Genomic DNA, 25,942 nt, shown 5'->3' on the forward strand with positions numbered 1-25,942 from the left:
GATCAACTTGATTTGAATTATTTTTAGAGTTTAAAATAGATTATCAAACCGAATTTTTTATACTAAAACTATATTTATGATAAAATTTAGAGGTGCACCGTAAGGGACCGTTTAGGTACCTGGAAATCTATTACATGACAATACATTATAATGAAATATGGCATTTCCATTGTTTCTTTACAATTCACAAGGAAATATGGCATTTCCATTGTTTCTTTACAATTCACAAAGGAAATATGGCCTTTCCGTTTTTTCCTTACACTTAATTGAAATGGAAAGATATTAGGCTAGATTTCCCCAAGAATCATTATTTCCTTACACTTAATTGTAAGAAAATGGAAAGAGATTAACGCCCGGTGATCTCTAAAATCATTGTTTCCTTACACTATAATTAGGTGATCCCTCCCTTTTTAAGCTAGTCCCTTATTTAAAGACATCAACTGTCATATAAAATAAAAAATAATAAAAATAAAAATAAAAATCAATAATCAATGAGAAATTACACAACATAATCGTAATAAAAAATTTCACACAACATAATGTGATCTCTCCCTTTTTAAGCTCGTCCCCTCATCCGAAAGCATCAGTGTTATATAAAAACAAAAATAATAAAAATAAAAATCAGTAATCAATGATAAATTACACAATACAATCATAATAAAAAATTTCATACAACATAATCTTCATAAGAGATTACTAAAATCTCAATTGAAATAACATACATCTTTAGTCTCCTCCAATACCTCAAAATTTTATACTGCAATTACCAAACCTTTTAGTGTACTAATCAAACTTCTTCCCATTTTTTAACTCGTATCCCACATATTTTGAATTTAGTATCATAAATTTATTGTTGCCATTTTTTAACTTGTATCCCACATATTTTGAATTTAGTATCATAAATTTATTGTTTATTTGATTATATAGAGAGACATTTGAAAGACTTCTATATAAAATAAAAAAAATAAGGCTTATCATAAAAATAAAATCATGTTATTCCAATCATATTGTTCCAATGACTTATCATGTTGAAACCAATGCCATGTTAGAAAATATGTGAGTGCATATAAGTGCCAAAGGCACTTAAAATAAGTAGGATATAGTGTCATGACTGTAAAGTGGTACAAGTTATTATTAGAAAAAAAAATTTGAATGGTGATAATGTTATTTTTAGAAATCTTTTTGGAATGGTGTGATGATGATTTTAATTCAGTATTTCAGTAAAATTTTGTGACAAAAAAGAAAGAAATGATAATTATGTACTTTAGTAGAATTTTGTGATAAAAAAGAAAGAAATGATAGTTTATAAGCATGTGCTGGTAAACTGTTGGTAATATATTTTCTATATTTTTTTCCAGAGATAGTCAAACAACAACAATATATTTTTCAAGTTGTATCTAAATACTACCCCAGTAACAATCCATTTACGGATAATGTATTATGCAGTAATGCATTAACCAAGTACCATATTTCACACACAATATATTTCGAAGTATCTAAACGATTAAGGTTGCAATCTTTTTGAAACCCCACACCCCTCTTGTAATATTTGAGCCATTTCCAATGGGTTTTAAGTACCATGGCTGGATCACTAATGCACGAGAATATAATTAAAAAACTTATTCTCAAGCTCCAACGATGTAACAGTATAAAGCAACTCAAGCAAATCCAAGCCTCAATCACCACCACCATTGGCTTGCAAAGTTCCCTGTTCTCCATAACCAAATTGATAGAATTTTGTGCATTATCGCACCATGGATGCTTGGACTATGCTCTCATACTTTTTGATCGAATCAAATGGCCCACGACCTTCCTCTTCAATACGGTCATCCGTGGATTTGCGATCAGAGCCGTTCATCCCTGCCATGCCATCTCCTTGTATAGGAGAATGCTGTACTCTGGTTGCAAGCCTGATACATTTACATTCCCCTTTCTTCTCAAAGCTTGCTCCAGTTTTCAATCGGAAAAGAAAATGGGAGATGCCCATTTTATGAATTCAGTCTTGTCTGTTGAAATGCTGAATAACCATTTGGTTTCTGCTAAAATGGTGCATACCCATGTGGTGAAAATGGGGTTTCATGACCTATCAACCATGAATTCTCTGATTCATGGTTATTCTTGTTGTGATAGTATGGAGCGTGCGCGCCAGGTGTTTGATGAAATGGGTCAGAGAGATGTTGTTTCATGGAATTCAGTGTTAGCTGGCTATGCCAGGAATCATTTGCAAAGACAAGCTTTAGATCTATTTCTGATAATGCCATTAGAACCCAACGAGACGACTGCTCTGATAGTTCTCTCTGTGTGTTCGGTTTTGGGTGAAGTTAGCATTGGAAGGAAGATTGAAACTAGATTCAGGCAAAACCAACCTGAATTGAGCATTAGTTTGATGAATTCTCTCATTGATCTCTATGTAAAATGTGGTGATTTAGGGCATGCAAGGCGCCTCTTTGATGAAATGCCAGCTAGAAATCTAGTATCATGGAATATCCTCATTGATGGTTATATAAACAGTGGGATGATTGAAATGGCTCGTCACCTTTTCGAAAGAATGCCTGACAGAGATATAATATCTTGGACCTCAATAATCTCTGGTTACATTCGAATGGGAAACTCTGACGAGGCATCAAAGCTATTTGAACATATGCTCGCATCTGGCCAAAAGCCCGATGAAATTGCCCTCTTGACCATTTTATCATCGTGTGCTAATACTGGATCATTCGAGTTTGGCAGGTTTATACACACTTGGGTCGATAGGATTGGTAGCGAAAACAGGTATAAAAATATAGTCCCCTTAGGCAATGCACTAATTGACATGTACTCGAAGTGCGGGTGCGTGAGTGAAGCTCTCACAGTCTTTGATAAAATGGCTCAAAAGAATGTTATTTCATGGAATTCAATGATTTCAGGTTATGCAAATAATGGTTTGGGCCAAGAGGCTTTGGACTTGTTCTCAAAAATGCGTCAGGCCCATGTTAAACCCAATGGACCCACCTTTATTGGGGTCCTCTCGGCTTGTAGCCACACTGGGCTCGTTAGCGAGGGCCTGGAGTGCTATGAGCTCATGAACCAGGTCTATGGTATAAGCCCCACGGTTAAGCATTATGGGTGCATGGTGGACCTATTGGGTCGAGCTGGGCTTCTTGAGAAAGCCCATGGGCTTGTTAAGGCCATGCCATTAAAGGGCGATGCGTGTATATGGCGCACACTTCTTGGTGCATGTGTCATGCATGGTGATGTAGAGATGGCCGAGAGTGTCATTATGGAAATATCAAAGATTGGACCTGGATATGGTGGAGATTATGTGGTTATGGCAAATTTGTATGCCAGCAAGGGGAGGTGGGCTGATGCTGAGAGGGTGAGGAACTTAATTGATGAGAGAAGAACTGGGAAGACCCCTGGTTGTAGTTTTAGGGTTTAAGAGAAATTGTGTAAATACATTATTTATCGGTGTTTACGGGTCGTTAAGGGCGTGTTTGATTTCAAGGAGGTTTTAGAAGTGGGAGTTCATAGTTCCACTTCCATGTTTGATTTCGCTTTGTAGCAACTGCTGCTGGAAGTGCGGCTTTCTATGCAGCACTTTTTTAACATAAATGGTGATCCTTTTTTGGAACACTGATCATCAATAAAAGAAATAATGGAAGGCGATCTTCTATAATTTGTGGAAATGATGGAAGAAGTGGCTCATAGAACGTGCGATTCCCAAGATTTAAGACGTGTATACAGGCTCGTTCAGTATACCCTTGATTTAGTTGCTTCTGCCTTTTTAAGTATCAAGAAAAGGGATTGTGCAATGTATGACTTCATAGTTAGCAACAATAACTTTTAGTCATCAAATGTAAAATCAATTTTTTGAAGTATGTTACAATGTTTCAAAAGATTATTTTATAATTATAAAATTTTTATTGAACGTTAAGCTTGGTCAATGGCACACCTCTAGAAATCCTTATTTTTCATCAGACTTAAAATGTGCCATGAACTCCTTTGTAACAAACATAGGATTTCATTGTGTACCACCCCTAAAAAAAAGGTCCCTAAAAAGATTTCCGTGGAATTGATTACAACTTTACAAGACTATCATCGAAGTCTTACATGAATCTCTCCAACACATTCCCAACTGCCACCTCTATCGGATTAAAAATTCATTAGTTGCTCCACTTGTGATTGGTTTTTCAGTCATTAGCAAATATGCTATGCTCCCGCAAGAGCATATTTTATAGCCCTCGGGTAGAAGACTAACTTGGGAAGAGTTTTTTTATCTTAAATTTTGGAACCACCTAAGACTCACTAGATAATTATATTCAAAATAAATATATTGAACTTCGAGTTTTTTAACCCCTTGATCTCACCATTAAAAAATTTTAAAAGATTATTTTTTTCAAGCCCATAGATTTTATTGAGTATAGCATTGTCGTTGAAGAGGTCACATCCCTAAAATTTAGGGTCCTCAAAATATACCTAGATTACTGGAGGGAGTAAATGGACAATATGCTTCCTCAGGAGCATAATATCTTTTTCCATTTGTTGTTAATTAATTCATTATGAGTACTTGCACCATTATTTAAGTGTTTCCTGGATCCTCACTAAAAGCTGATCCCTATCTCCTACAACTCTCTCCTTGAATATCTCGTCTGTTGCTACCGCCGGCTCTCATTTGGAGGAATAAATTTCCTTCTATTTTTTTTTAAAGTGAACGCGCCACTGCTAATAACTCTTTTGTTTTTTTTTTCTCTTTTTTTTTTTACCTTTTTTTTTAATAATTTGAGGTGAAAGACTTTGCCTGACTTGTCCTACTTCTTTTGAGCATGGGATAACCCTTAGGGGTCCTGGGTTTTTTTCTACCAATTGAAGCCCTCCCTTCACCATCCCTATAGGGATGATCTATCGGATTCATAACTACTACTATTACTACAAAACGCTTATCTAGCCAACATTTAGGTCCCACTCTACTCAAAATGTCCCAATATTTTTTTAACTCATGTCCAATTGAAGGAAAATCTGGGGTGGTTCGTTTGATATCCAAAAACTGCTAAGCAACAATCGGATAAGTGGTCCGCAACAATGAGATAAGTGGTATCCATATGCAGTATTCTTTGTGATCCTGGTATATACTCGCATTCTTGGACTACATGATGCTAGCTTGTTTGATCATTCTTTTTTTTTTTTTAAAGTGTACAATGTCAACTTTTATATTATAGAAGTGAACCTTAAAAACCCACAAATTGAAGATTTTAATGTGGATTGCTCACTCTATGAGAGCACTCACGGTGGACCAATTGCAAAGAAGGGGGTATTCCCATCCCCAATCGTTGTGCCCTGTGCACGAACGATGAGGAGACTAACGCTCATTTGCTCATCCATTGCCCTTTCGCCTTTAATATGTGGGGAGAAATCCTCAATCTCTTCAATGTTCAATGGGTACTACCGGCAATAGGTTCCCAATCTCATTTCTGCCATTCAGCCTTACCCCTGAGCCAAGGCCGGTATTTGGTTATGGAAATCAGTGATGGCAGGCACCATCTGGGCCATTTGGATTGAACGGAACAATCGCATCTTCCGGGGAGAGCACTCCTCTTGATACAAAACCTTTAGCAAACTCAAGTCTACGCTGATTTTATGGGCAACCAACCATAAGTACTTCAAGGGTCTGCCCCCCACGGCCTTCGAACAGAATTGGGAAGCTACCCTCAATCACAATAGTAAGCGTACATCCATGGCTGCAATTTGGAGATTCCCCCGGTAGGGGTCTTTTAAGCTCAACTTTGATGGGTGCTCCCTGGGCAACCCAGGGGCCTCGAGTGCTGGCGCTCTTCTCAGGTGGTGGGCACTCCTATAGCCACCCTTTCCAAGTTCATAGGCCACTGTGACTCCATGGAAGCAGAAGCCATCACGTTGCTGGCAGGTCTCAAGCTTGCCGTTCCTTTGGGTGTCGAATCACTCATTATTAGGGGGAGACTCAAGGAATATCATCGGTTGGGCTTCAACCCCTTCTCCTCCCCCATGGCAGTTGGCTCATCTGTTTGATGAGATCAACTACATTTGCAGGGAGATGATTGTGACCTGGAAGCACACATGGAAGGAAGGCAACCTTGGTGCCTCTTCCAATCTCGCAGAACTAGAACGCTGAAAGGCCTTTTACGTGTAACCCTTCGCTTAGAAGGCTTGTTTCTGTCTTTGCCTGAAACCTTTTTTGTGTAAACACTTTTGTGGTTTCTTTGGCTACACCCTTTCTGTGGAGCATCTGAGGTGTGGATTGCCCATCTTTCCGATTAATTTAAGGTTAACATCTTCCAAATAAAAATCACCTAATTGATCATCTCGACCGCAAGGTTTTTAAATATTAGAAAAAGGAATCTCTAGTCCTAAAAATAATTGATCTTATGGCACATTCTCCATTTTAAAAAATTCGCAAGTGTCTAAATCTACTCGATAGTTGACATGCACTATGTTTGGAGCTTTAAATTAATAATTAGGAGTGCAAACAGATTTTCAAGTCACCACAAGAACTTTTTTACATCGGAAGTGCATCTTTCAACACAATTTGGACGTGATACATCTTACCGCGACACTGTTGTTTATACAAACCGCACCCTTCTTATTGGATTTTGTCACAACTGTTCCTTAAATTACAAAAAAAATTCCTTGGCAGCCGCAGGCTGTGTGCGAGCGTGTCACAGAGAGAGAGAGAGAGAACAGATGCCTAATGAGTGAGAGAGAGAGAAAGAAAAAACAGATGCCCATTGGTGAACTCCACATGCCTCGTACAACTCAAAATTATGCGGTTTCCATCTCACTAATCATCTCTCTTTTCAATCAAACAATCTTCAATTGGGTAGAACAAAACCAATTGAAAAGAACAAAAAAACAAAGAAAATATAACAAACACCTACCCATGATTTCCTCCTCACTCCGACATCAACCCCTCAACAAACCAATGCAACTACAGTGACAACAATCACATATGATACACATTTCTACAACAACTCACAGCATCAGGACCCTCAAACCTCTCTAAGCACTTGAAGTCACCAAAGGCCCAGACACACATTCTCCGTCTCTCCGAACACCCCGACTATATCTACAGTGGTATAGCACCTGAACTGCAATCAACTCATCCATTTTCCTTCTCTACTATCTCTCTCCTCCCTCTAACTATATCCACTATAAGGATTATGGGGTTGATAGGGGTGCATACCCATAGCTCCATAGGGGTTTCCAAAGGGGTTTGGAGGTTGTTGCCCCATCATCATCATCTGTTGCTGTTGCTGAGCCATGAAAGCTTGTTGATGCTGAGCCATGGCGGCCATTTGAACAGCTGCAGGGGGGGGGACAGTATTGGAAGCAAAGAAGGGATCATGCATCATTTGGGAAGACTCGAAGTGGTTAGGGACCACCTGCCCCATGTGGTAGCTTCCGTTCGGGTTTGCTTGCCGTGAGATTGCATCATCATACAAGCCGTCAAGTGTGAGCTTGTCGAGCCCCCCAGCCTGAGCCAGATTGGCAAGATGTCAGAGAGAGAGAGAGAGAGAGAGATTCAAAATAATGGACTATTCAACTGGGGGGAAGAGTTGAGATATTAGTACCAGTTTGCTCTCTGCTGCAGCACTTTCATTAGAACTTGGCGCAGTCACCAGCGCCAGCTCCCAGCCAGTTGTGCCACTCGAAAGATCCAAACCACTGGCAGTAGTTGACGGAGTATCTATACAGTCACAAAAAATATATCATCACCAGATGAGACAATAAATATGCAACTAACCGAAGATTTCTTAATAAATTTCCCCATAAGAAATTTACCAACTGGGACAATGGCTAGTGCCATAGCATTTTTCTCATCTAATTCTGACGCACTTTGGCTAATTTCATCCAAGCCCTGTTAAACATATAAAATACATAATTACCGATGAAAGACTTTCAAAACACAATTATCATTCGAAACAGTATCAAAAAATCACATTATACACACAAAGAATCCCCAGACGATAACCATCATACCAAAAGATCACCAACTGGCTCTGGTACTGGAGCCTTGGTTTTGACTGGTTCAGGTGGAACTGGAGGGAGCTCCGGTTTCTCTTGTGGAGGTGGCTCTGGTTTCTCTTCAACTGTTTTTTTGTACTCGATTGCCAGGACCACCTTGGGAGCACCATTAGCCTGATGAAGTGGTCAAAATGAGAATCAATGGGTAAAAGGAGCAGAAACTGGAAGCTAGAATTACTAGACGAGTGACTTACAGTATAACAGTACAGAGTATAGTTTACCAATATCCAAATACCTTGTCTTTTTTCTTTTTTTTGAAAATGTTAACACTTATATTCAATTGAGTATAGACTGATACATATCTTCCAAAAACTAGGCCTCCCACATACCAGGAGCTCTATACAAAAAATTCCCACAGGACAGAAGCACTATGCAAAAGCATAAAGGCTACCCCTAGAGGAGGAGCCCTGTACAGAAAGCCACTACTCGAGTGAGATAAATCAATCCAAGTACAAACAATTCTCAATGGTAAGGCCTAAGGACATAGGGGATGGCTTTGCTGAGCTATCAAGGCTGCTTCCTTAGCGAAAGAATCAGCTTCTTGGTTGGTCTCGCGCCAAATATGCTACCAAGAGACATAAAATATCCCTTCAAATGTGTGAGGTTTCATCAAAAATGTGAACCAAAGACCAAGGGCAAGGAGAAGAGCCAGAAACCCACCGTATTACATTCTTGGAATCCCCCTCACTAACAAAAGGCTCCACTGGGAGTTGAACAATCTGATGCCCTCAAGAAGAGCGAGGGCCTCTGCCACATGTGAATCGGAATGTCCAATACTTTTGGAGGAGGCCAGTATGTAACCTTCATGGTCCCTGAATAAACCGCCGATCCCTAAGGGATCCGGGTTACTAGGAAGCAACCATGGTCAAAGTTTAGGTTGGTCTGCCCTGGGATTGTTGGTTTCCAATGGGAGGTCCGAGGAATGCAAACCTGTCAGGAGCAAATGGCTTCCCAATCTTGAAAGAATGCGCAATGGGGGAGGCATTTAAAGTGTTTGTGGTTTGTTGTCCAGAAAATAATCATGGACTTGATCTTCTCAAACATTGAGGCCAGCATGGACCTATCTCCACGGGAGATCCTATTGTTTCTCTCAGTCCAAATGATCCAGAGGGCTGCAGTCACCGAAGCCTTCCATAGAATTATTCCAGCTTTGGGCCATGGAAAAGCCTTCCATAAAGAGAGGGTATTGACATGGGGGTGACCCATTGCCATTTAAATGGTTGAAGGAGAGCCCCCAAATTTCCTGGGCCAGAGGGCAGAGAACGAACCGGTGAGCACTACTCTCTTCATGAGCCAGGCAGTAGACCTCTCTTTTGGAGTTGATCCAACTGTTAACGCCCTTTCGGACAAGACTATCCAATTGAAGACTTGTATTTTTGGGGGGGGCAATGGAAGACCAAGCTTGGGCTGTGATAGAAGTGGGGGCGAGGGGATATGTTGGCAGTTGTGAATACCCCGAAGGGAGATGAGCACCAGATGAGAAGGTTGTTACCCATGGGAGTGAGGAAAGTATTGCGGAGGGTGGCGGAAAGAGAACAGAAGTCGGCTATCTCTAAGTCAGTGAGAGGTTGCCTGAAGGTCGGGATCCAGGTTCGAGAGAGTGCCAAGGAAATTGGTTATGAACCAGGTTAAAGAGGGAGGGGTAGAGATCTTTGAGGGGGGTGTGCCCTATCCAGAGGTCAGACCAGAAACTAATGCGGCACCCCTCTCTAGGGTGGATGTGGATGAAGTTTTTAAAAATGTTGAAGGAGGAGAGCATGGATTTCCAAGCCCCAGATGATCTACTATTAGGCCTGCATTCTGGCACCCAAACAGAAGGGGCAGTCGGTATTTATGCCGGAGAACTTGTGTCCAGAATTGTTCACCTTGGTAGCGAGATGCCACCACCATTTGCCCAGTGAAGTTGTGTTGTGCTTCCTCAAATTCCAGATACCAAGGCCCCCGAGCCACTTAGGCTGGTACAGTTTCTCCCATGAAATGAGGTGTAACTTATGTGCAGATGCTTCACCCGACCAAAGAAATCTTCTCACAAGTTGCTCGAGGCGATTGGTTACTGCTGCGGGCAAGTGAAAGAGTGACATTTGGTATACCAGTATATTGGCGAGAATGGCATGATTCTTACAGCCGGTGAGAGGAAGCGACCCTTCCATCCTGCTAGTGTGGGACCACAGCCTTTTCTTTGGTTTGCCAATACAGAGGGGTAATCCCAAGTACTTGGACGGTAGGGATTCCGCCTGGAAACCCCAACTGGCTGCAAAGGCCTGTGTAGCTTGGAGATCCAATGCAAGGCCAATCATCTTAGATTTGGTCCAGTTGACCCTAAACCCCGTGGCAAATTTGAAGCATTTAGGGTGTGTTTGACACATGGAGTTTTTGAAAGTGGAAAGGACTCTCCCACAGATTATGGAAGACTGCTCTTCCATCATTTTTGATGGAAGGGAGGTCTTCCAAAATTGAACCCATTTTAACACTAAAAAAAAGCTGCATGGAAGGTCGCCCTTCCACTTTACAGCTTCCATACAGTACTATCAAACATGAAAGTGGGACACTTGACTCCCACTTCCAGAAACTTCCACTTATCAAACACGCCATTAAGGAAGAGGAGGGAGACAACTTCCTGCTGAGACGCTCCACAAAAAATAAGCATGTCATTAGCATATCGTAAGTGGGTCGTAACTGGGCACCGAGGTCCACCCTTGAAACCATGTATCCTCCCTGAGGATAACATTCGGAAAATGGATTGACTAGAGACCTCGGCAACAAACAGGAAAGGGGAGAAAGGGTCTCCCTGCTTGAGACCCCTAGAGGCGGGAAAGTATCCCTTAGGGCATCCATTGATTAGGATGGAGAAGTAGGGGTTGGAATAACGATCTCCAACGAACACCAAATCCCATCCTAGATAAGGTCTCATCTAGAATACCCCAGTCTACGTGGTCGTAGGCTTTCTCCCAATCAAGTTCGATGACCAAGTTTGGTATTTTGGACAGGTGCCTAGGGTGAATGCACTCAAGAGCCACTAGCACCCGATCAAGAATTCCTAAGTCTTTGACGAAATCCCCTTGGGAAGGGGAAATGACCTGGGAAGGTTATAGGAGGAATACCCTCAGGAATCTGGGGGGTGATGAGGTTGGAAGGGGGGAGACAAAACCTATAAGGGAGTGAGTGTTGAGCAGTAGGAGTGCCAAATCTTCAGCTTGCATCAATTGAGGTAGGGCGAGCAGAGGGAGGGAAGGGGGGCTGACTGGGTGTATTCCAGTAATCCATCTGGTTAGAGGTGCCAAATCTTCAGCTTGCATCGATTGAGGTAGGCCAAGCAGAGGGAGGGAAGGGGGGCTGACTGGAGGGTGTATTCCAGTAATCCATCTGGTTAGAGGTGGCAAGAGAGCTAGGCGAGGGGGGAGACTCTGCCAGGCGAGGGGCCATCTGGGGGGGTTGGGGTGGGTGGCTGACTGGAGGGTGTGTATTTCAGTAATCCATCTGGTTAGAGGTGGCAGGAAAGCTAGGCGAGGGGGGAGACTCTGCCAGGTGAAGGGCCAGCTGGGGGGGAGGGTGGTGTGTGTGGGTCAAGCACCGACAAACGGCCGTTGTCCGAAGACGAGGGGATATGCTCTGCGAGGAGAGGTCAACTAGAGGAGGAAGGCCATGAGTATTGTTTGTTGGGGGGGTGGGTAAGGGAAGAAAGAGGGCAGAGTCTAAAGGGGAGGAGAGATGGGAGAGGGAAGCAATGGGAAAGAGAAGAGGCGGAGACAGGGATATTCTTCTATGACTACGAATATGGAGACATTCCTGACATAATAATGACACGGTAGGAGTAGCCGACCATTGAGGATGCCTTACTAAAGGAAGTGAAATGTGACAATATAGAGAATCTACCAATATGTTCAGCAACTAGTGGACAATATATGCAAGGCTTGCCATTTTTAGTGCAGAGCAAACTCTTCCATGGGCGAGAAAGTAGCTTGGGCTTTGATAGTTGCGGCTGTATGGCATACTCCAGCAAAAGCAAACGACTGACTTATTCCTCAGGCATAAGGCCTACTTAAGAGGAGTTTTTCTAGTTGAAAATTTGGGATCTACTTTAGAACCACTAGATGAGTACTTTCGGGGCAATAAAAAGGATTATGACTTTCTAAACAATTGGATCCGCCTTCCAAAAATTAGACAGTCTCTAATTAATCTTAGGATATTATTTTTCAGGCATATAGAGTGCGTATGATTTTAATTTTTAATTATTACTATTATTATTGACGTTGGCCTCAAGGTTCGGGAGGTTAGATCCCCAAAATTTTGACTCCTAAAATTACTCCTAGACAGGCCAGTGAGGGGTTGAATGTATGAAATGCACCCATTAGCCTGTTTTGGCTTATTAACTTGGCTCTAATCCCTTTTTTGGTCATAGTATGTCTCAAATCCCCCTTTTCATCAGAGAATATCAAGAACTAACTAGAAGAACCACTGGCCTTGTTCCCTCTCAATCTGATGAAAAAACAGATCACCTTGCTAATAACCAAGTTGAACTTCTAACCCAATACATAGAAATGAAATCCATGGCAGTAAGGCAAATCTAGCAGAAAATTATTCACATGTAATGAGTGAGAGAATTTCATACCATGTCATGGTTAACTGATGACATTCGCGGAGCCTCCTTCACATACTCTTCCATGGCAGTGATAAATGATGCAGGGGGCTGCAATCAAGTTAAAAATAGTCTATGAGAAATCTAGGCGCGAAGATGAACAATTATAAATAAAGATTCCTTTCTCTATTTTGCTCTTATAGTGCTTCAAAATTAAAAGAAGTCAAAATCAGGAACAATCAAATTTGATATTGTGAGTAAAGCAAGTGGGCAACAAACACATAAATCAAAAGTTTCCATACCTGTTCGATTTTGGAGAACTTCTGCCCCCTCCCAAGATCAAGGCCCTTACAAACTTCATAAAGCTCAGATAATCTCTCTGCCTGAGGGACACAGAAGGAATACCAGAATATGTGTAAATGCAAAATTGAAGAGTGAAACAAATTTCTAGCATGTAACTTCTAAGACAATTTACACTTTAACGACTAAAAGTACTATATTCCACAACTACCACTTCCTTTTACAACAATAAGGTTAATGATCACAACATTTAAATAAATGGAGAATGAGACCATTTATATTTGGGTACATAGAGGTCAAAATTAATCTTGACCATTGGATACGAGATGGGGTAGCTGCATTTGTTCCATTGACCAGTCGCAAAGTTCCAAAGAAATTTTTTCGAACTTTGCAACACACTCAAGCTGTCAGATTTCACAGCAGATTGTTCTAGGTAGTTGTGACCTCCTTGTACCATGGATAAATGGTCTCACAATATGCAACCCCTAAACAGATATATACCTGGATTCCTGCCTTTCGGTAAATCTCAAGAGCCCTAAGAGCATCATGCCGTTGCATCTCAAAGAACTGTCATTACAGCAGATAATCACAATCCATCCACAGTTAATCCAAAAGAAAAAAGGAAAAGAAATAAAAATATCTAGAAATGCACCTTGTCAACCAAATTGAGAGTTCCATCATTGATGGCATTATAGAGTTTAATGCTTTCTCCTGCAACCTGTACATGGAAGATTATAAGAAGCAAGTTCAAACTTCAAATGCTAACTTTTATTGAACCAGCCTGACTGAACATATTCAGCAGGCATCTTACCATTGAAAGTGCATATTGGATCACATAGTTATACACAGCTGCTCCCTCTGGCTGCAAAAGTAGTATACTGTTAAAAAAATTGACAAAGACCATGAATTAATGAAAAAACGCAATATGTATCATTCCAAAACCTGGCAAGCAAGAAGTCGGTGGAGAAGTTGTTGCAAAGCTGGCAACTGCTCAAGCAAGTCTGGTGTGTCCAATTCCCTGGTTCTCTGAAAAGCATGTTTCATCAGCAAACATTATAATTTGGTAGTCTTTAAGTAGAAAATCTAAAACCTCTCTCTAACATAAATACAAATTGATATAGCTCCTTAATGAGTTAAAACTAGATAGATTTTTATTTCTCCATTGGTCAGTAAAGTATGTTTCCATTCAATAGGACCAAAAATTTCTGGTGCCAATTTGATAGGATGAAGGCTAAATTTCCATTACCCAAAGATTATATGCTCCCTAGGGAGCATACTATCCATTTACTCCCTCAGGCAAAAACCAATCTAGGAGTATTTTTAGGACCCAAAATGTTGGGGACGTAATCTCTTCAACCCATATGCTATATTAAAAGAAAAAAATTTCCAAACTGCATTTTATATAGGCTGAAAAATAAAATGCCTCAAGATTGACTCAAAACCATCCAATTTTTGAAGGGTGAGACCTACGTGCTACAGAACTCAAAATCTGAACTTTTTCTTTTGAATATATTCATATAAAGGCTTTTAGGTGGTTCCCACATTTTCAGATCATAACAATCTTCCCAAGTTAGTCTTCTGCCCAAGGGAGTAAGTGTACAGTATGCTCCCCAAGGAGCATAGTATACTTGCTCTTTGCATTATATGCTACAGTATAGAAACAGATGACGTGGTCATGAAACATTCAACTATGACTACAAAAACCCACATATTATCAATGTAAGCATGAGCTGCAGGACCAAACAGACCAAGAAAACCTTTAACTAATTTTTGTTTAAATTCTTCAATTTCTTTTCATGTTATCTAGTCCAACCAGATCAAGCAAACAATTCCATCTCTGCATCTGGCAGCCTCCAAAACATTGTATCAAAGGCAGTCCAAAATTCAAGTGATGCAAAACAAGGAAAGACATTTAAACAGAATAATGCACAGGAATACTTCAGTGTAATATACTACTTACTGAGCGCTCCGTCTCAACATCATACTTCAGTACACGGAAACATTCCAGCCGCTCCTCAAGATACAGGGCATACATACGCACCCAAGCAGAATAATCCCATGCTTAACACCAATATAGCAAAAAAATTACCTTCTCGTAGCGCATTGCAGCATTAATAAAAGAAATTGAAATAATGTAATAAAAGAGAAAAGATAATGGAAACCATGAGTACCATTTGGACTTGAGTCATCCTTGAAGTGTGACAAGTTCAGCATATGTCCTCTGCTCCTACCATAATTGATTAGCTCTTCCCGGAAAGTAGGATCAACCTCCCTCAAAGCACGATGTATGACAATCAGTGTTTTCAGCGCAACCTACAGATTAAATTAAAAAGATCTGCATAAGCTCAAATACAGCAACCAACAAGGGCCTTAAAAAGAAACAGACATAAGCAGTCGATACAAATAAAATTTTTAACTAAATATGATGCTAAATCCTTTCAAGTAATCTAAAACGTATCAAAGCAATGAATTGCATGAAACTTGTGAACTACAGAAAATCAAAAGCAAATACATCCCATAAAGCCCAGTAAACCATCGCGATTTGAAAGGGATCATGGGTAAGAGTGTCATATTTAAAAGGGGCATTGTAATTTTATTTTATTTTTTTTGTGAGAGAGAGACAGTTAAGTATAATTTCAGTGAACTAGAGCATACTAATGCAGGGAAAAACACAATACATAGGTGAATCCACTTTATACAGCAAAGTTAAGGACCAGTTAGAAAGCAGAATGTTTGTGACCCCATCACCGGTGTGCTAACTTGCAAAAAGCAACTTTGCATGTGGGATGAAAACACGTATTTTCTGTTTTCATACCACTAGCAAAAAGGACTGCTTTTGTACAAATCAGCTGGTTCAAAACATACCTATTGAGTGGCATCCCAAGATCATTTCTTGGAAAGCATTGACAGCTTGTGGGACCATAACTACAACTGTCGAATGCTTCAAGGTAGCTTCCAGGCCCTAAACACTTAATAATGCTACAAGAGCTTAGTGATCAACTGCTCAGATACCCATAGAAATTACGACATGTTCACATTCCACAATCAATAGCTAAAAGCGCTCATAATGCAACAAGTTTAAAATGACTTCGCATTTATGCATATCCCTTGGCGATGATAGTGAGGAGAGAATGCTAGAAAATGGGAAGAGTGCAGATTGTCAAAAACAGGAGATTTTAATAAAGATACACCAAGCCTTTTATAGGACTCCAGGGAGTCATTCTTATCCATCTCCTTTATAAATCAACGAAATACTTTGAACAAATATCTGATCCTTACAAACTAAAACTCTGCAAGTCCACTCAGGACTTAGCGAGTCGGCAGCTCAAGACCCAACAGATCTCCGAGATAGGTACAAGCTTTTAAACTTCACTCTAGACTACCCAAGAGCTTCACTTCAGTAAGAAACAGAAACCTAATGACCCCCAATTCAGTCGACACTCTTTTCCAAGTAACCCCCAACCAATGTTCGAAAATTCAGCCGCCCGACCGCCTAGGCGCAGTCTGGGCGGGGGTGTTTTGATTCTGGGCGCCCGCCTCGGCGATCAAGGCGCCTCTTAAGTGCTATTGTCTGGGCGCCCACCTAAGCGCCGCCCCATGACAACTTGCGGGCGGGCTGAAAAAAAGCCCTCAGTGAGCGTAAAAATTGTAATTTTTTCCACCTAAAAAGGGGGGAAAGAGGTTTTAGGGGGTATTCTAAACCCCCAATAGAAAATCCGTGGCCTTTAGGGTGAGAAAAACCACTCTTTTGTGATTTATCGAAAGATCGATAAATTTTTTATTTTTTCGATTTCTTCCCAAAATGACGGCAATAGTTTGTGGGTGGATTTGGAGCTTCTAGTAGTTGATTTTGGGAACTTTTGACAACCCAATAAACGAGGTTTGCACCAACATCAATTTGATTTTGATATTTTTAAAGTATTATCATATTTGAAAGAGGGTTTGATTTTATTTTGCTACAACCTATTATGCTAAGACTCATGTGTTTTTTCTTTTACTTTTTTTTTCTTTTGAGGTATATTTACATGTTTGTAGTTAAAAGGTTGATTTTTTTGGTGATTTATTGATTTCTTTCTCTCTTGGACGATATCATATTCTTTCATGAATAATTGATTCCTTTTTTGTACAATGTGTCTTATTTTGATATTCTATTTTTTTTTTGCTTTAGTTTATTTGGTGATTTATTGATTTCTTTCTCACTTGGACGATATCATATTCTTTTATGAATAATTGATTCCTTTTTTGTACAATGTGTCTTATTTTGATATTCTATTTTTTTTTTGCTTTAGTTTATTTGATAAATAATTGATTATGTGAAATCTTAATGGGTTAAGTCTTATGTGAAAGTGAAACGAAAGTCTTAAAATGTCTTACATATTCATTTAAGTACTCCCTTGTTTTTTATGTTTGGGGTGAGGGGTGAGGGGTGAGGGGTGGGGGTGGGGGTGGGGGTGGGGGTGGGGGTGGGGGCACCCTGTCCTTGGGTGCCTGCCTAGGGGGCCAGGCACCCAAACTGCCTAGGCGCCCGAATCCGTTTTTTTTAACATTGCCCCCAACTAAACATAAAAGTCCAAACTGGAAGCTAAATTCACAATGCTAAGGCATCAAGCTTGAACTGAATTAACAATAATACATATACAGGCATAGAACAATTTTTTAGTCAAAATATATAAAATGAAAACAATAGTAAATATATAACATCCCATGTGATTCAGGACCTCACTAGTCAATGGGAATGTGGAGCTGAAAAATTGACTTCCACTTACCTGGGCCTGCCCCTTTGCGTTGGCAAACCGAAATCGCAACAATGGGGAAACATCATAGGAAAATTTGACCACAAGCTTGAGGGTTTGAAAGGAAGGTTCCTCTCTTCAGCAGGTAGAATCACCCTAATAAACGCCACCCTCTCAAATCTCCCTATCTACCAGATGTCACTGTTCCACATGCTAGCTTCAGTGGTGGCTCGTCTCAAACAGTTGATGAGGAAAATTTTCAGTGGTCTGGAGAGGGGAAGAAGAAATTTCATCTTATTGCAAGGGACAAGATCTGTTTGCCGAGATAGCAGGGTGACCTAGGCATCAGCAGCCTTAGAGGAAACAATTTGGCCCTCCTCAACAAGTGGTGGTGGCACTTTGAACAGGAAAAAAACTTATGGCAAGAGGTTATTCACAACAAATACCACTGCAAGAATTCTGTTTGACTACCCAGAGGCATGGCTAACAGTGTCTTCAGGGTTTTGGCGTTGTTTACTAATTATCTACCACCTTTTCAAAGACAGCAACTGCTTTCAGCCGAGGGTACACAATAGAATCAAGTTCTGGAGACACCTTTGGATAAGGAATCCCACCCTACAGGAGCGGTTCCACAATCAGTTTCGCTTGGCTCTGGATCAACTGGCTACTATGGCCAACCAATACAATACTTTCGGGAACTCAAGGATTTGAAATCCTAAATTCAGATGGCCCCGATCGCACCACGAATTTGCTGACTTCGAGTTCCTTTCTTCTCTCTTGTACTCGACCTTCCTCTCCTCTAGTGGTGTCGACAAGATCATATGGAAACCGGCCACCTTGGGCACTTTTTCAGTATCCTCTTTCTAGCGGAAACTGCAACAGCCCTCAATTTTCCCTCTTCCTCCCCCTTCACTTGCCGCAAGAGCCTGGCTCCCCTCCATTCCAACCAAAGATCCAGCTATTCAGCTGGAATGCTATATCCGAGAGGGCTTTGATGATGGACCAGCTAAAAAAAGTGGGTTGCCGATCCCCCTAGCAGATGAGCCATGTGCAAATCAGCAGAAGAAACAAATGCACATCTCTTCATCCACTGCGACCTGGCACAGGCCATGTGGAGGAATCTGATGCAACTCTTCCACTCGACATGGGCGACTCCCAAATCTGTCCCCCAACTTTTTAGCTCCCTCAATCTCCCCCCACCCTTCGGTCGAAGTCGGATATTTTTCTTGCAGGTCCTCCATTGCAGCCACCCTCTCAGTGATATGGACCTAAAGAAACCATAGGATCTTCCATGGAGGGAAGTCCACCATCTGCACACTAAAGGACCACATTAGAACTATGGTAATTTTTTTGGGCAATGCACCTTAAACTCTTTGCAAGCCATGCTTAACAAGGCCCTCTCATATTCCAACCCACCTCCCTTTGGAAAACACCAGAGCGAGGACAAACCAAACTCACTTTCGATAGTTGCCCCCTCGGCGACCCCGGTGCAGCTGGCATAGGGGGTATCTTCAGAGAAAAGGACAACTGCACTCTTTCTTCCTTCTCCAAATACATCGGTCACATGGATTCCACAACAGCGGAGGCCCTTTGAGGGCCTTAAATGCTTCAACCCAGATTGGAACTCCATTTTGGTCCTCAAGGGGGACTCCAAAAGAGCCTCACCGTGCCCATGGAAACTGGACAACATTTACGACGAAATTTTCGACGTATGCAGGCCTATGCGCATCTTATGGCGATCTACGTGGCATAAGAACAACTCAGTAGATGACAGCCTCACTAAAGAAGGAGCAATCTCTAACAGCGCCATGGAGACCCTTTCACCTTTTTGAGCCCTCAGTCCTGCAAGCTTTCTTATCTTTCTTGCTGCATCTATGGCTGCCTTTTTTGCCCCCAATCTCATCTTTTGTACTTAGCACCCAGACTGAGGAATGCCTTACCTTCATTTTGTACCTTTTCTCACTGTTAAAACTAACGTCAACAACTTTTTGAAAAAAATACATGTGCTTATTTTGTGAGAATATTGCACGCTCCTATGGCATATTGAAGAATGCCCACTAGACCACATCCACCATCCAACATTGGATGGACAATGTTGGATGGTCGTGATAGGATAAGGGTGGGAGTTCCCAATGCTTTATCTCCTGTTACAGTACTACAATATTCTAAACAATGCTCAACAAACTCCACAGTTCAGTAGAGGTTGAAAGTACTAGCAGTATTCTGTTATTATTTTTCAAATGTCCACTTCCAAAGCTTTCTGAACAAGCCAAAACATTGAAATATCTTTCCTCAGTCACCAAATTTAAAAACTAAGTTAAGAAACTAAAGGAAACACAACATTTCTATATTAAACAATACATGATGATTTGAAAAGGATCACTTCATCTCAAATAATTTAAGGACCATTTCACTAAGCATGAGATTTGGTTCCTATATACTTAGCCAAATGCTTCAGGAAAATAATGCTCTTCATTTCAATAAGAACCGATTAAATAAAACTCAAGAAAGCATCTAGGTCATATACAATCAATAGTATTTGGGCATCAAATTCAAACTAAGGCCAAAAACAATTATTAAAATGTTTCTGGAGAGGTAACTGTAATACTAACAACATTTGCAAGCACATCAGGGCAGTATTTCTATTTTCTAATGAACTCAAAGGGACATATTTGTATATCCTTCCATGATGATAGGCACATAACATTCAAAGGCATCACACAGAATCACAGATCCTGTTACAAATGAAGCAAGGAACAATATGCATAATGAATATATGATGAGCACAGCAAAGAGACATATACGGTACATACCGCCCAGTTGTGTGTCTTCACAAGACGCCTGGCAAGAGCATGTATGCAATATGCCACATCAGCCCGAGGTCTCGCAACTGAAGTTGCAGAAAATATAACTGCCAGAATAATTACAATCATAAGGCATATGATTTCAAAGCCACCAACCTTTCTAAAGTTTGCATCAGTTGAAAATTAGGAGGAGAAAATACTGTTAATTTTCCCTCTAGAAGCTCGCATCACCAAATTTTCAAAAGACAGCATCAGTGATTGTGAAAAAAGGGATTAAAACATACTGTAGTATTGAACAGTGATTACCCAGACTCGTGCCTGGACTCACCATGGTCCCAAGCTCAAGCCAGGGCTGACTCAACCAAGTTTCTATAAAAGGGTATAAAAAAAAATTCATCAATCAGGTCAGACTCGACCCAAATCTTAGGGTTCCTCATCCCAACCACACCCTGCAAGGTCTAAGCAACTCGTGTTAGTCTTCTTCATCCAGACCTGGCACCCTGCAAGGTCCAAGTGACTCGGGCGAGTCTGGGCTCAAGTCGCTGATTTTTTAAACAGTGACTATTAAACAAATAGATTCTAAAAGTCTCTTTTAACAGTCTCTAAGACATTGTTTGAATAGGCTGGGCCTTACTTTGGATGTGTTTTTCCTTCGCCAATTGCTCCACATGGTTTGTCGCCTTGACAATCGCAACATCTAGATCCTGGAAAACCGTAAAGCAAAACTCACTAGCGAGTCCAAGAAAGTATCACCAAAGAACACATGAAGATCGAAGTTTCACAACTTTAATGACCTTGTAGTCACTGTTAACCATTGCCAATCCAACAGTTGTTGAGTCCTTTAGAGCTCCTAGATATCTTCTCAAGCTCTGTTGAGTACCTCCAACGCCAGCCATGATGCTATCTGTGTGGCAACCTGAAAAAGGTTATTGGCATGCAGTCAGACATAATTCAACAATAAAGCAAAACAAAATAATTGGGCACCATTCAATATTGTCATCTCAACATGAATAGGATGGCATTTTCAAAAAAAGAAACATGGATAGGATGTCTCCATGAAATCCAATTATTAAGCATAACCTTATATGGGGACAAAATGCCTTGCATGCCTATTGCAGAAAAGTTCCATTCTATTAAACCATTAAAGAAAAAGGAAGAAAGATAGCCTGCCAGTTCATCTAGTATCAAAACATGAAAAGTCATTTTCCTTGAGGACAAATAACCCTTTGTGTTTTTGAAAATGTTAACATTGCATTGATGATGAAAGAGATACAACACAAAATGTCACCAAGGGGAGTGACAAAAGAGAACCAGAAAAAGGGGTCAGAGCCCCATCATTACAACTGACCAAGAAAACAAAAGTCACCCAGCAAAGTGGAGGCAGAAAACCAAAAATAGGATAGGCCCACGTAATGGGCAAAAGATGTGTTTAGCCCGGAAGTAGAATGGAGGCAGCTCCCTGTTTTGCTAGACCATCTGCGATCTGGTCGGCCTCCCACCAGATATGAGTCCAGAAGACCGGCGTAGCCTTGCAAAGATCAAGGATAGTGTCAAAGATGTTCCTAAGCCTCCACAGGGGTTGGGCTTCGCCAGATGCCCATGAGATGATATTTTGGGAGTCCCCTTCCACCCAAAGGGGGAGGCCCCAGGAGCGAAGCCTTGAAGGCCTTCGAGGAGAGCCCTAGCCTTCGCCTCAGTGGAGTCTACTACCCAAATAGAGAAGGAGTAGGAGAGAAGGGTAACCCCCTGGTCGTCCCTAAAGACTCCTCCAATGCCTGCCGGCCCAGGATTGCCCAAAGATGAGCCATCGAAATTGAGTTTGACCCCACCACTCTCCAGGGGTCTCCAGAGCGCGGACCGAGGCACCGAGGTGGGCCTGTGGTTGAGGATATGAGTCCAGTTGGACAGAAAGTTAGACCCAGGGATGCCTTTGAAATGTTTGTGGTTGTAGCCCAGAAAATTACCGAACCCCTAATGGAGTCAATCAGTTTGAATAGAGTTGCAATCTCCCCTTGGAAAATGCGATTATTGCGTTCCTTCCATAATCCATATAATCCACAGGGTGGCCCCTATTGTGGCTTTCCAAAGTAGAGCCCTAGCTTTCGGCCAGGGCAGGAAAGACAAGGTGGAGGCGAGGTTGGGAACGTTCACAGGAGTGACCCAGGACCAGCCGAAAAGAGAGAGGTTGGATTGCCAAATTGCTGCAGCAATTGGACAGTGGAGGAAAAGATGGGCGTTGCTTTCCTCTGCCTCCAAGCACATTGCGTATCGATTGGGTATGGGTAGGCCTCTCGCTGGAAGGAGATCTACCGTGAGCACCCTTTCCCACAGAGCCAACCAAATGAAGAACTGGATTCTGGAGGGGATGACGATAATTCATGCTTTGGGAGTGGCCGGATGACACGGTAGGGTACCCAGAACTAGGTAGGAGATGGAGCAATAGAGGGAGGCCACCGAGAACCTCCCAGAATGGGAGGCTGACCAAATAATGTGGTCCTCTCCCCTCCTAAGCAAAGGAGATCAGGCGATGCGAAGAGAGAGCTCCTGAAATTCTGGGAGTTCAGTATCACGCAAAGACCGACAAAAGTCAAGATTTCAAGTCCTAGGATTGTCGTCGATGGGGAAGAGAGAGAGAAAGAATAGAAGCGGACGGATCCCGGGTTAGACGGAAGAGGGATGGGAAACGAGCCGAAAGGGGAAAGGGAACAAGCCAAGGATCCAGCCCATAAGCGAATGCTGGACCCGTCCCTGGGGAAGAAGCGGATGCGTTCCTTGAAGAATTCATGGCATCAACAATTTTTATCAACAAACTTCAAAACATAATTGCATCAATATTTGGAAGAATAATAGTCCACATAATCGACACTAAAGTTGATGAAGATTATCATCCCATCCTTATTCCAACTATTTAGGGTCGGCTACACGAATCCTGTTCCACCAATTATTGGATCAAAATTTATGATAGAGATGTGGCAAAGGTTTTCAAGGCATGCATAGACCTGCATTCAGGACAATGTATGATGCATGTATAAGGCTGTGGACTCAACTCTAGCATCAGTTGTGTAACTTGAAATGTATTTCTAAAGTATCCAACATGGACACCACATCCATTCAGAAGTATATGCAAATCATAGCAGACAATTCCATGTGAAGGTTTAAAGCTTCAAATTACTAAACAAGTCTTTATGATCACCAAATATAACTCCTATAAATTTCCAATAAAAACCTACAGAACATCTCATAGAGAAAAACAGGTAGGCGGTAGGATGTAAATACCTTTTGCACTATATGAGGTCATGAAGCATTATTGAAAATGGGAAAGCATTCATTAAGGACTCACTGCAAGTCCAATAACTTGCTTGATATTGCTTATATATAATATTCTGCATTTTTTCGGCATATAAAAGGTATTCCCAGTGTGCTACAAACTGGATTCAATGCCGTTATACATACTACACTTTTTCCTTTTTTCTTTTAAGTTTTTAGGGAAAGGAGTTTGAAAAATTTATCAAATATTTAAAGTTGATTGATTAACTCAGCGAGTAAAGTCAGTTTTTCAATAAACAGGCCAATCAACGAATGTGGGTCTTGGAACACTGGGCAAGCTTAATTACCTCGAGATACATGGACTTATTCAAGTCAAGAGTTGTAGTAGAACCTAAACAATTTGCTGTCTATCAATCCATACGTCTCAGTGAAAGGGAAAGAACACGTAGGAGAACTAAACAATTCGTCACTAATGAATATGCATGCTACCAATGCTAGAATAAACAAGGCTTGAATTTCTGTATTCGCAAAGTACCTTAGGAAACACTGAGAATGATCATATGTACATGAAAGCAAGAGTATAAAATTAAGGGGAACCTTCTAGCAAGCCAATTCCACCCCAACCATTATCTCCATTAGCATTCATTAACTCAAACTCATTGTCTGATCAAGGCAGAAAAGGATAAATATAATAGTTAACTTGAAAAAACTCAGTGATTTTTTCAAGATTTCCTGTGAAGAACTTTAAAAGTAAAGTTCCTGTAATGGGAATTGATTCCACGTCATCACCTAAGTCATATTACAAATTCTACCGCATTGAAAATGCCCATCTAGAGGCAAAAAAAGAAAAAAAAAGTCACATGCACACGTATGCGAGAGCACACACACACCCATCAGAAAACTCAGCCACATCCCAAGAGTTTATTTATAGAACTTGCACAGTGACAGAGTCAATGTGACTCAGGCAGGTTTTTCCAAAGAAAAACTAGTTTATATTCACTGATCTCCATCATGCACCTGAACCCATCAAATAATGGGACTATTTTTTCTTTGAAAGGAACAATAGTAAACCAAACTAGAATACACTATGGTAAATAATTAGTTATCTATTTCAATATACTAGTCAGGACGGGCACCATCTGCTTGAATCCAACCCTATTAGAACCCATCAGCCAAAGTCCATTAATTTAATCTTGAACAAACAAGCCCAAAGCATTATCTCCAAGAGTACAACTGTTCTACATGGAAGTTCAACTTCATAATCAATATTTCAATACCAAGTTACAATTTCAATTGCCAAGTATAAAAATTTTTCAATAAATAATATAAAAAGAGAAGAATACAAATTTTCAACAAATCATTTAAAAAAGAAGCACCCCGCCTTATGGCATGTAAGATACACCAGATCATGATGCCTTCCAGTATCAGCCCAAACCCAATAAATAAGCATGTGGATTCTTCTTCTAAATTACAATTATTATGAAGAATTTTAAGTGCCTCTGAACTGAATTTCAACTTAAATCCCATTTTTCATAAGAAAACCCAAAAAAATCAACCCTAATTGGAACAAGATAACATCTGAATCGCTTCTGGCAAATACAATTTAACAGATATTCGAACCCAATTCAAACTTCAATTCGATTTTTAAAAAACAAACCCACAAACAATTAATCAATCGTAATCACAACCACACAAAATTAAAATCACTCTTGGATGAACCACAATTCAATACAGTCCACCCCAAAATCACATTCAAAACCCCAATTCCACAATCTCATTCAAACAAAACAACAATCTTTCCAGACCAGTCATAATTCAAGAAATAAATTTCGAACTTCAAAAATCAATTTCGAAATCAACACATTCCATCCCCAACAACCAGCATTTCACAACGTAATCGCCCCAAAAATGGACCATAAAACATAGAAAATCACTAGAGTGGGAGCACCTCAAGATCAAAACATCAAAACAGGGATTATACACCTCAAAAGCAGAGTAAAAACCCTGATTTTAAGTGTTAAGTACCTTTGCAGAGATCCTTAGAAATCCAGTTAGAGAAGAAGGATCTCTCTTCCCTGAAAAAATGGCTCCGAAAAATAAAGGGAAAATGGAAAATAACTGGTCTTTACTATATATCGTGGCGCCGGTAACCGCGATTTGACTGGAGCTCAGTTAAGCTAACCCTAGGTGATTAGCGTGACAACCCGGCTGGACAACGACTTAGAAGA

General features: G+C 40.8%; 2 protein-coding genes across 2 annotated transcripts; one reads left to right on the plus strand and one right to left on the minus strand.

The window, feature by feature from the left end:
* The first annotated feature begins 1,416 nt into the window (after window positions 1-1,416).
* Window positions 1,417-3,665, plus strand: LOC18435317 (pentatricopeptide repeat-containing protein At2g22410, mitochondrial). The gene has a single exon (XM_011625608.3). The coding sequence runs from the start codon at window positions 1,580-1,582 to the stop codon at window positions 3,416-3,418; it is 1,839 nt and encodes a 612-aa protein (XP_011623910.2). The 5' UTR covers window positions 1,417-1,579; the 3' UTR covers window positions 3,419-3,665.
* Window positions 3,666-6,737: 3,072 nt separating this feature from the next.
* LOC18435318 (ENTH/ANTH/VHS superfamily protein) lies at window positions 6,738-25,804 on the minus strand. Its single transcript, XM_006845364.4, has 16 exons — window positions 25,740-25,804; window positions 21,242-21,363; window positions 21,082-21,151; window positions 20,457-20,554; window positions 15,082-15,223; window positions 14,871-14,971; window positions 13,853-13,936; window positions 13,722-13,772; window positions 13,563-13,628; window positions 13,412-13,477; window positions 12,913-12,993; window positions 12,644-12,721; window positions 7,990-8,148; window positions 7,792-7,867; window positions 7,581-7,696; window positions 6,738-7,484 (listed from the first exon to the last, which is right to left on the minus strand). Exons 2-16 carry the CDS (start codon window positions 21,341-21,343, stop codon window positions 7,146-7,148), a joined length of 1,629 nt encoding a protein of 542 aa, XP_006845427.1. The 5' UTR covers window positions 21,344-21,363; window positions 25,740-25,804; the 3' UTR covers window positions 6,738-7,145.
* Between the last annotated feature and the right edge of the window lie 138 nt (window positions 25,805-25,942).

The sequence above is a fragment of the Amborella trichopoda genome, chromosome 12, assembly GCF_054954075.1.
Source record: "Amborella trichopoda isolate Santa Cruz 75 chromosome 12, AtrichopodaSantaCruz75HAP2 v2.0, whole genome shotgun sequence".
In the NCBI taxonomy this organism is placed as follows: domain Eukaryota; kingdom Viridiplantae; phylum Streptophyta; class Magnoliopsida; order Amborellales; family Amborellaceae; genus Amborella; species Amborella trichopoda.

Coding starts and splice junctions, on each gene's coding strand:
- LOC18435317 (XM_011625608.3), top strand. CDS start 1,580: ATGGCTGGATCACTAATGCACGAGAATATAATTAAAAAACTTATTCTC.
- LOC18435318 (XM_006845364.4), bottom strand. CDS start 21,343: ATGGCTGGCGTTGGAGGTACTCAACAGAGCTTGAGAAGATATCTAGGA. Junction 15,224..20,456: donor TGAAGACACACAACTGGGCG/GTATGTACCGTA, acceptor TTTAATCTGTAG/GTTGCGCTGAAAACACTGAT. Junction 12,994..13,411: donor ACCGAAAGGCAGGAATCCAG/GTATATATCTGT, acceptor TGTGTCCCTCAG/GCAGAGAGATTATCTGAGCT.